Below are 11,731 nucleotides of genomic sequence, written 5' to 3'. Positions count from 1 at the left end.
CCCTGAGGAAGTGCCATCTGAGATGAGAGGGGAGGGCTGAGCGCGCGCTAACCGGGCAGCGTGGGGACACGGAAGAGGCCACAGCAGGTGGAAAGTGAGGGAAACGGGAAGTGAAGAGAGACCAGAGTTGTGCAAGACAAAAGGTAGCAAATTAGGCACATCCCACACCAGGTAGGGCCCCAGGGATGGGCCATGTTAAGCATTTGGTTTTTATCCCAAAAGGGGAAGGGGGCGGGGCGGGGGTGAGCTCTCCATGACCAGGTTGGAGCCGCATCTCTGGCTCAGTGTGGAGAATCGACTGGAGGAGAAGAGCGGAAGGTAAACAGAGGTGCAGGATGATGCCTGGCTGGACCCAGGGGAGGGGGCGGTGGATTGCACAGCAGCAAGGTCCCACATGGGAAAACAACCATGACAATGGCTGCTAGACGCGGAGATTGAGAGCAGCAGAATGAACAGGGACTTTTATTTTTTTTATTTTTAAAGGATTTTATTTATTTATTTGACAGAGATCACAAGTAGGCAGAGAGGCAGGCAGAGAGGCAGGCAGAGAGAGAGGGGGAAGCCGACTCCCCACTGAGCAGAGAGCCCGAAGCAGGGCTCAATCCCAGGACCCTGGGATCATGACCCGAGTGGAAGGCAGAGGCTTTAACCCACTGAGCCACCCAGGCACCCTTGAATGGGGACTTTTAAAAAGCCCCCAGCAGCTAGGAACAAGGCCAGCAAGTAGATCCCGGCAGTCTGTCTCGAGGGCCCATGCTCTTGACTCTCCACTGCTCCGAGGAGGGCAAAAACCAGTTGCCTATTTACAACCGAGCTCAGACCGTTCACTCGTGACACGTGTGAGCTCCTGGGAGCAAGCAACTGACAGGCCATTAACTCTCCAGACCCGAGGAAGACATCACTGAGCCTTCCAGAGGCAGCCCGCATCTAGGACTGCGACAGGAAAGGCCGTCTGTGGGCCCCGGGGGGTGAGCGCGGAGGGAGCTGCGTCTACTCCCAGGGGCCAGACTCCCCCAGGCCTCCAGCATCTGGTCTCTGTAGCGGGCCCTCCCAGCTGGAGCCCATCGCTCCCACTCCCTTCCAGTCACCCCCTCTGACGGATCCGTCAACCTGACCATGCCCAACACATTATTTCATCTCGAGTTATGCACATTTAATGATGCAGAAATTATTATGGCCACATATTTAATTTTCTTCTTTTGGAGCCAAAGGCTACATGTTTCAACAGCGGGAACAGAGTAAATGAGAAATCACGGACATAAGTGAGATGTAAAAACAGCATCGACCTGGCCGTTTTGTCTTTGTGGAAATAAAGGCAAAAGAGGGAATATTTGCAAATCAAATCACCTGAAGTTCCACCTATAGAAAGAGAGGCAAGAGCCTGGCTCCGCAGTCTCGCACTTCGTCCCCATTAAGTTCAACTCTATGGTGGAAGAGAATCTGTGGCTGCACTGATTTAGTTACCATGGTCACATGTATGTAAGCTGTCGCCTCAAAGCTATGACTTTGTCACTGCAGCAGGCTGTTGACTCAACCTTTTAGTACCATTCAAGTCACTGTGAAGAAGAGCTCACGTCGCAGGCCTGCGACTCCTATGCCTGGAGCTTCAAAGTCTGCCTTTGGCTGGAATTGGGACCTTATGTTTCAGGAGATTTCCCGTAGTTCCCAGAAATGACAAATGGCTCGGTGTGCCTATTGTTTGTGTCAACCACGTGGCTTATGCTGGTGGCCTGCTATCCTTCTGGAGGTTTAAAGTTTTGATTGTATTTTAGAGAAATAGTGCCCAATAAAAACCCTGGGTATGGAGTTTTTCTTTCCTTCCTTCCTTCGAGAGTTTGTTTGAGAGCGAACACAAGCTGGGTAAGGGGCAGAGGAAGAAGCAGACTCAAGCAGAGTGAAGAGCAGAGAGAGAGGGAGAAGGAGACCGCTGAGCAGGGAGGCCGACGCGGGGCTCAATCCCGGGACTTGGGGGTCATGACCCGAGCCGAAGGCGGAGGCTTAGCTGACTGAGCCAGCCCGGCACCCCATGGCATGGAGTTTCGGATGTGCTTCCCTCGTAGACATTGCACAGACGCTGTCCCGACTCGTTGATGGAACCTGAGCACTCAGAACTCCCGAGGAACTCCATACTTCCGCCTCCTCACTTGGCTGACTTTGCTCGGACCCCGTCCGCTGTAATAACTCAGTCACAGCTGCTGCGCACGCGGCGTCCTCGGAGTCTTCCTACTGCATCATTCACCCTGCGGTAGTCTTGAGGACTTGCAACACACGCCACTCATTACTCAGTCAAATGCTCCACCGCGGAGCTATACCCCGTGCCTCCACCACCATTCACCATGGCTTTGCAAGTCTTAGAGATCTGGCCATAAACACTGCTGTGGTTTCTCTCTGGGGTTAACACATGCCACATGCTGTGCCAACTACATACACAGCGTTGCGTGAACACTCTGCGAGGGGCCTGGACATAGTAATAAAAATACACTGCTGTGTGTGGCCCTTTACTAAGACACACATACACCAAGTATCTACGGAGGAAAATAAAAAGCTAAAGACAACAGAACGAGACACCGGCTGGATGCAGGGAAGACGGAAGAGAAATGGTGGCAAAGTATCCAGCTCGGGCAACAGACAGAACACAGCAGATTCACTGAGATATTTCTCAGGCACCTCAAACATGACATGTAAAACCAAATGCCTCCCGTAGTCCTCTTCTACCTCCTACCACGTGAAACCCAGAGATTCTCTATAAATTTCTACAACATTATAATAGACTATGCAGCCATAGAAAAGTTAAGTTTGGTTTATCTCACTCAACCTAAAGGAATGGCCAAGGTGTACAGTCAAAGAGAAAAGGGGATTATAGCTCAATGACCATAATTTGATCCACTTTAATAAAAAATGATGGTGACAAGGAAAACAAAGACTTCTCCTATGAGAAGGAACATAGAAAAGGACACGGACATGAATCCTGCACCTGCCCTAACTGGCCTCAAATCCCTAGTCTCATACTTGGTTAAATGTACAACTCTGGGTAAATCCCTTAGCCTTTCTGTTCCTCTGAACAGATCAGTTTTCTGATCTGTAAAACAGGGATAACATGACCTACCACATAGAGTTATTGCAAAGATGAAGAGCTGATGTGTGGAAAACATTCAAAACAATGACAGAAACATAGTAAACGTACCATGTCTGCCTGCTCTCGTGCTGGCCCACCGCCTGCTGGCCCACTGCTTCCTCGTGGGGACGCCCGTGACCACACGGCACACACAGATAGGCTCTGTGTGTATGATTACTGCCCAGGTGTGCAAGATGGCCAGATAGAAACATTCAACCTGGAGACAAGGACTTGGGGAACTCTCCAGATCACTGAGCGTCAAATACCTTGAGGAGGGGATTCGCTCACTCACGGAACCCCTCCCAAGTCAGAAAGCAAGGGCGACAGACGGACTGAGAAGCGCCACTGTTTAACGGATGGAAGAAGACAGAGTTCCTCTGAAGGAGCAGGGCAGGAGCTCACAGAAGCCAGGAAAGTGCCTTCAAGTCAAAGAGGTGGGCAGCAGGAAAAAGATGCCATCACAGCCTGTGGGGGGGGGGGGGGGGGGCGCGGGGGAGAAGGGTGGGAGGACAAGAGGGAACTTTGGGAGACTTGCTTAAGTCAGGTGATGGTGCAGGAGACCACTGTTTAGTTGGGGTGAAGGGACATGAGGGGGTGGCGACAGACAGTGGATGGAACAGTGACACAGGGTGTGTGTCCACGCCAGGAAAGAGCAGGGCAGAGCTCACTGGGCATGTGGGGCAGAAAGTGCCTGGGGGTGAGACTAGAGACCTGAACACAGGTACGGACCGGGCGGCTAGAAGGGGATTAAGAGAAGTTACAGACCAAGCAGTGGGGGGTATAACAGACGTCTTAGACAAGTCAGGGATTGGAGACACATGTCCAACCACAAAGAGGAAGAGTGATCCTTGAAGAGGACGGATGTCTTTCTCCTTTGACGCTACACAACTAAAAAATTCAAAAACCAAAATGAAAACTCGCTGGGTGAGCTCAATAGATTAGCTACGAGAGAGAAAAGACTCAGTGAGCTCAGAGAGAGATCAATGGAACTAACTCCCTCTAAGCAACAAAGAGAAAACAGACTAGAGAATGGGGGGAGCACGAGTCCACGGACCTTCTGGCACAAGAACAGAAGATCTACCACTCACGTTACTGGAGTCCTGAAAGAGAGGAGAAACTGGGGCTGAAAAAGATAATTGACGAATATCTAAAAATCTTCCAAATTGGCAACACATTCAAAAAGCTAAGCAAACACCAAACAGGATAAACCCCCAAAATGTCATGCCACGTTATATCATAATCAAACTTCCGAACTCTATATACAACAAAAACCACACCGAAAACAGCTTGACAGAAAGAGGCATTACAGATAGAAAAACAATGGGTCAAACGGCAGACTTCTCATCTGAAACCAAGGAGAACAGAAGGAAAGGACATGCTTCCCAAGTACTAAAAGGAAAGAACTGCTGACCCCACATCCTGTATCCCACACAAATATCCTACTAGAATGAAGGAGACTTACATCGTTAGATGAAGGAAAACAAAAACATTTGTTACTAGAAGATCTTCCCCATAAGAAAGACTACAGATGATCCCTGACTTAGAACGGTTTTAGGATTTTTTTTGCCTTATGATACTGTGCAAGTCATAGTCAGCAGTAACAGTCACAGCCAGCAGAAACTGTAGTTCCAAATCTGAATTTTGAGTTATTTTTCCTCAGAGCAGCAATATGCAGTGCGATATTCCCAGGCAGCCCTGCAATCCCAAGGGTGACCCACTGGTACTCTCCAGGGCCCTATGTTGCCAGCATTTAGGATACTATGTCTTGTGTTTCCCATCCCATCATTTCTACAAAACACCCGTATGTGGCTCCGCTTTCTGGTGAGAAGAGAAGGACAATTACTCTTGAGAAGAAACTCAAGATAATTACCTGGCATGAAGGCGGTGAACGAGTAATGGCCATCACATGTGACAGTTCGGACTTTCTTAAACAACAATCAACCATATTAATGGTCAGTATTGATTAAATCCACTGTCATCACGAAGAAGAGATGGGCCAGCTGATGGGCAATGGGGAACTTCGCTGTCACGCGGATAGATGACCAAATACAGAAGCTAAGCACATGCTGCTTAGTCCACTGACATCCAGGCTAAGGCAAGAAGTCGAATGCTAAAAGAGCAGCTGATGATCCTACAGATACACAAGTGGTTAGAGAAAGTCCCAAGGGATTCCAGTGCTTCACAAGGCATCATAATTTTCATCATGTGAAGGTTGGCAGTGAGGCAGAAAGTGCCAACACCGAAGGTGCCGAAGTTTTTAAGGAAGACCTGCACGGAATAATCGTGAATGAGAAATATGTGCCAAAACGAGTAGTGATAATGAAACAAGCTCATTCTCGGAGTGTGTGCTGGGGCATTCATATATTTGTCAGGAGTCCAAGACAGTGCCAGGATTCAAGGCACTGAGACATATAATGCTGCTTTTGCGTGGAAATGCTGCAGAGTTCAGATGAAAGCCTTTGCTACTCTACCACTCAGAGAGCCCTAGAGTATTCAAGAACGTGAGCAGGTATATGCTTCCCATATGTTATCACTACAACAAGAGAACCTGGATGACATTAAAGGCTGGTTTTCAAACTGTTTTATTCCACAGGCAAGAGACTATTTGAGGCAGACATCGTCCCATTCAGGAGCCTTCTTATCCGAGAGGGCGCTTCAGGGCACCCACAGCAATTCAGGCACAAGCATCCTGCTGTAAAGGTTGTACCTTTGCCAACAAACACAACTACACTCGTTCAATCCATGCACCAACGTGCCACAGCTATGTTCAAAGTACACTATTTATGCCATTTGTGTGGGCTGTTGAAGTGACTCAATCTGGCCAAATTCTCCTGTTTTAGAAAGATCTTCACATTCTAAATGCTCTCCAGAATATCACTACAGAACAAGGGGTCACGCAGCAATGCACGACTGAAGCTATACGCGAACACATTCAGAGGCTGTAACAGAGTCTGCTGTTGAGGAATGTTAAGAGAAACAAGACGTTAGTGCCTGGCAAACAGCCACATCAATGAGGATATTCCTGAGCTTGCTGGCATTGAGGCAGAAGAGCTTTCTCCTGGGGACTCCGCTAATCAAACTGGAAGGACAAAGAAAAAAGCAGGTGACACAGAAGTCACACAGAAGCACCAAGAAAGTCACAGCAAACACTGACGGAGGACTCTGCTGCTATCAGCAGTGCCATCGGGATGTCAGAACAGATGGATGTCAGTCGCAAGACACTCCCTAGAGCTGATGGGCAGACACAGGATGCTCCTGCTTGCTACACAAAAACATGTAATGAGGGGCGCCTGGGTGGCTCCGTGAGTTAAAGCCTCTGCCTTCAGCTCAGGTCATGATCTCAGAGTCCTTGGGATCGAGCCCCACCCACATCGGGCTCTCTGCTCAGCAGGGAGCCTGCTTCCCCCTCTCTCTCTCTGCCTGCCTCTCTGCCTACTTGTAATCTCTGTCTGTCAAATAAATAAATAAAATCTTAAAAAAATGAAAAAAAAACCCATGTAATGAGGGGCGCCTGGGTGGCTCCGTGGGTTAAGCCTCTGCCTTCAGCTCGGATCATGATCTCAGGGTCCTGGGTTCGAGCCCCACATCGGGCTCTCTGCTCAGCGGGGAGCCTGCTCCCCCCCCCACCCCGCCTCTGCCTGCCTCTCTGCCAACTTGTGATCTCGTCTGTGAAATAACTAAATAAAATCTTAAAAAAACCCATACAATGAAAAGAAACAAACCGCACAGTCAAAACTTGGTATCCCTCTAAAGAACTCTGCTGGCTAAACCCTCAACGAGTCCTGACGCCTTGGTGCCCTCTACCCACTATTCTTCAGCCTCATCACAAGAAAGAGAAATGGATGATCCTGTCCCTGTAGGAACCCCATTATCCACAAATTAACTGTAGCTTACCACCTCAAACGTTCGTTAGGCCCAGCTGTGTATGTTAATGATAAGTACCCACACAATCATGGTTTTTCACTTTCAGTATAATATTCAATACATTACATGAGATATTCAACACTTCGTTATAAAATAGGTTTTGTGTCAGATGACTCTGCCCACCTGTAAACGAATGTAAGCGTTCTGAGGACGGGTAACCCAGGCGAGGTTACGCTACAATTGTCAGGAGGGCTGGTGTACTAAATGCATTTCTGACCACTGTAATTTTCAACTCACAGTGGGTTTACAGACATGTAACCCCACAAGTGAGGGAAGATCTGTGTAGGAGTTTGCAAAAGAGAAAGGAAATGTTAATAGAAAAAAATCTTCAAGACAAAAGGACAATGGAAAGGATACAAGTAGAGGTAAACAGACTATACTTCTCATGGGTTTTGTAAAAATTCCTCGTTGAAGCAAAAAACATCATCTGATATGCTCAGTGCACAAAGAGGAAATATGTAACACAATTATACTGGAGAGTGGGGAATGTGAAGGGGCAGATAAAGCCAGGTTTCTACATATCAAAGCGCTAGGGCGTCGATGCCACAGGCTGTGATAAATTATATGTGTAAAAAACAATACCTAAAATGACTACTAAAATACAAAGAGATATTCTCAGAAACATATTTATAGCAAATGGAATTCTAAAAATTAAAGTTAACCCACAGGAAGGCAAAACAAACAAAGAAAAAACCCCAAAAAACAGAGCAAAAATAAACAGCGAACAAAGAAAGGCCAAACAATAAAATGGCAAACTCAAGCCCTAACGTATCAGTAATTATTTAAACTTAAATGGTCTAAATACAGCAATTTAAGAAAGAAATCAGCAGAATGGATAAAGACAAAGCATGACCTGAGTATGTGCTATTCCTGGACACTCACTTCAAATATAACAACACACGTAAGGTTGAAAATAAAATTATGGAACCATATAAACCTCAAACTGCAAAATATTACCCCCCAAATACAACAGTGACTATATTAGTATCAGATAAAATATACTCCAAAGAAAATTTACAGGGGCAAAAAGAAACATTACATAATAATAAAAAAGTCAACACACCAAAATGACAGAGCAATCCTACATGTGTGCACACCGACAACAGAGCTTTGAAACGCTCAAAGCAAAAACTGGTAGAATTTAAAAGGAGAAACAGACAATTCCCGATCATACTTCAGGACTTCAATATCCCCCTCTCAGCTATTGAGGGCAATACCAAACAGAAAATCAGCAAGGATACAGAAAATCCGAAAACATCATCAACCAACAGGATCATGTGGACATTTACATAAACTCCATCCAATAACAGCAGAATACACATTCTTCTCAAGCAACTTTATAAACATTCATCAAGACAGACCATATTTGGGGTCATAAAGCAAACCTCTACAAATTTAAACAACTAGATCAAATATAAAACAAACTAGAAGCCATTAACAAAAAGCATGAAATACCCCAAACACTAGGAAATTAAACAATACACTTCTAAATACTTTATAGGTTAGAGAGGAAGTTTTGAATAAAGAAATTTTTAGAACCAAATGAAATGTAGTTAAAATGTATTACAACTTGTGAGGAAAGTGCCGTGAGGAAAATTTATAGAACGTAATGCTTACGTGAGAAAAGCAAAAAATCTCAAATCAGTAATCTAAGCATCCATCCCAAGAAACTACAGAGGAAAGTACCACCAAAGCAGATGGAAGAACTGATATAATAAAGGTCAATACAGTTATCAGTGAAATCGGGAACAAAAAGGTAAGAGAGAAAAAGCAGTGGTATAAAGTGCTGCTTCTTTAAAAAGATCCAAAAAAATGATAAATATCTAAGAAGATTAACAAAGATAAAAAGAGAGTTGATGTGTTTCCAATATCAGGAATCTAACAGGAGATATGAGTAGAGATTCTTCCATCATAAACAATATAATAAAGGAATACTTGAAACAAATAAGAAAATTTAGATGAAATGGAACAATTCCTAAAAACGGACAACTATGAAAATTCATCCAATATTAAACATTCTGAACAGTTCTATACATATTAAATAAAATAAATACATAACTAAAAGCATCCAAAGAAAAATCTCCAGGCATAAATGTTTCACTGGAGAATGCCACCAAACATTAAAAATAAAACCAACTCTATATACTATCTTCCACATAATAAGACTACTCCCAATACATTTGGGGAGGTCACTATCACCTACAGACCGAAACCAATGACAATACAAAACAAAAGACAAAAAACAAAACAAACAAAAATGAGTGAAAGAAAGAAATCTATGTATCATTACCACTAATGAAATTGCAGGAAAACTTCCTCAACATACTAGTATACAGAATACTATAATAGAATAACAATTCTGTTCTAAACCAAGTAGGGCTTATTTCAAGAACACAAAGTTGATTTCACATTCAAAACTCAAATTAATGTAATACATCCTATCAACAAGTTACAGAAGAAAAAAACACAAGATCATATCAATTGGTAGAGAAAAAGTGTGTGATAAAATTGAACACTGATTCATAATAACAACAACCCCCCCCAGCAAATTAGGAATATAGGAAACTTCCTAAACTTGATAAGAAACTTCTATAAAGAAAACCTTATACTAACATGATGCTCGATGAAAAGTTGTATGTTTCCCCCTAATATCAGAAACCAGACAAGAATATCCTTTCTTACTACTACTACTGTTCAACATCATATTGGAAATCCTAGCTAGCACAGCAGATAAGAAAAGAAAATACTAGGCATACATATGGTAGGGAAGAAATAAAACTATCTCTTTTGTGGATGATATTTCTATGTTTTCTAACCCCAAGCATCCTATCACAACAAATAAATGGCTACCGTTCAGCAAGGGTGCAGGATACCAAAACAACATCCAAATTTTAATTACATTTCTGCATACTACTAAAACTTGTGTGGAAATGGAAAGTTTAAAAATCAATGCCATTTATAATAAAAGGTAAAAAAACACCTTGATATAAACCTTATAAAATCCATACAGGACCTATCATTGAAGTTTATACAAAGGGTGATGAAGTAAATCAAATGATACTTAAACAAACAGAGTTTGGGTTAAGTATGAACATACTGTGTTCATAATGATGTGAATTCTCAACAAATTGATCTGAAAATTTAACTCAATTTCTATCGAAATTCAACAGATTTTTTTCATAAAAATAGACAAACTTCTCCAAAACTTTATGTGGAAATTCAAAGTAATGAAGAATGCTAAATCAGTTTTAAATAAAAACAATAAAGAGAGAGAAATCATTTTACACAACTCAAAGATTTACCATCTAATTACAGCCATCAAGTAAACCAATAGTACAGGACCGAGAAAAAGTCTAAGTATCAGCTCCTTAAAACCACATGAAGTTTCTTTCTTTCTTTTTTTTTTAAATCAAAGCCTTAAACAGTTTTAACCAGTGCAACAACATGTGCCCATTCATATGTGTGTTCTTATCTCCTCAACAGAAAGGTGTTTGACGGTTCCAGCCTTTGTATTTCTCACAAAGATGAAGCTCCTTAAGAACAGAGACGGTGTTTTAGAACAAAGATGTTCCTGAAGTTTCCAAACCTGCCTTCAATTAACTCTCTTGACACTGGACAGCAAGGAATGTATATACAAGACACATAGCAGTCTGAGTCCTTTATCCCTAAAACAAACCCCGCCCCTGCCAAGTAAACAAGGGATGCCATGACAAAGTGCCAAAGGCTTGGGAAGGAAGTCTGAAAGAAAATGTGTGTTTACAGTTCATTTTCTCTTTCTTAAAAAAAAAAAAAAGAAAAGAAAAGAAAAAAAAAATTCCTGAGATATTACTGCGGTGTAAAACAAGGAAAAACATGTAGCTGGAGGTTTTCCTATGTGCACATAATCACTGGGTCTCTCCCTGGATGAATTCTCAGATACAGGATAAGGCTCCAGATGGGATAACTTTCCCTTCTGACTCCTCAGATGACAAATGATGTCCTGCAACAGAGGGTTTCTCATCGGGAAGGAAACTGAGGGGGTTCTCTTTGGTATGAACGATCAGATTCTGAGTAAGAAGTTTCCTCAGTGGTTACATTCAAGAAGTCTTTCCCCAACAGGAGCTCTTGGAGGTTGACTGAGGACTGCCCGCTCGTGAAGGGTCTTCCCACTTCGGTTACACGGACAGGGTTTCTCCCAGTATGAATCCTCTGATGCTGAGTGAGGGACGAGCTGCGACTGAAGGCTTTTCCACACTCACTGCACTCATAGGGCTTCTCTCCGGTGTGGATGATAGAGTGTCGGATGAGGTTGGTGCTCCAGCAGAAGGTTTTCCCACACTCGACACATTCATAGGGCTTCTCTCCGCTGTGAATCCGCTGGTGCCTCGTGAGCCCTGACCGGCGGTTGAAGGCCTTCCCGCACTCCGTGCACTCATAGGGCTTCTCTCCAGTGTGGATGCTGAAGTGTCGGATGAGGTCTGCACGATTGCTAAAGGCTTTCCCACATTCTTTGCACTCAAAGGGTTTTTCTCCAGTGTGGGCCCTTTTGTGCAAGATGAAAGTAGAGCAGTGGGTGAAGGCCTTTCCACACTCGCCACACACATAGGGCTTCTCCCCAGTGTGGATCCTCTGGTGCCTCTTGAGGTACGACCTGTGGTTGAAGGCCTTCCCGCACTCCAGGCACTCAAAGGGCTTCTCCCCAGTGTGGATGAC

The 11,731-nt window shown here is 44.1% G+C and overlaps 1 protein-coding gene across 1 annotated transcript; it reads right to left on the bottom strand.

The window, feature by feature from the left end:
• Positions 1-10,844: 10,844 nt before the first annotated feature.
• LOC116863518 (zinc finger protein 805-like) lies at positions 10,845-11,728 on the bottom strand (the record flags this gene model as incomplete). The annotated part of the gene is made up of 1 exon (XM_032850964.1): positions 10,845-11,728. A coding segment is annotated over one exon (693 nt), but the record flags the coding sequence as incomplete, so codon positions are not given.
• Positions 11,729-11,731: the final 3 nt, after the last annotated feature.

The sequence above is a fragment of the Lontra canadensis genome, unplaced genomic scaffold (genome assembly GCF_010015895.1).
Source record: "Lontra canadensis isolate GAN:19392208 unplaced genomic scaffold, GSC_riverotter_1.0 scaffold1431, whole genome shotgun sequence".
NCBI classification, from domain to species: Eukaryota; Metazoa; Chordata; class Mammalia; order Carnivora; family Mustelidae; genus Lontra; species Lontra canadensis.
This window is presented reverse-complemented; position numbering and strand designations above follow the sequence as displayed.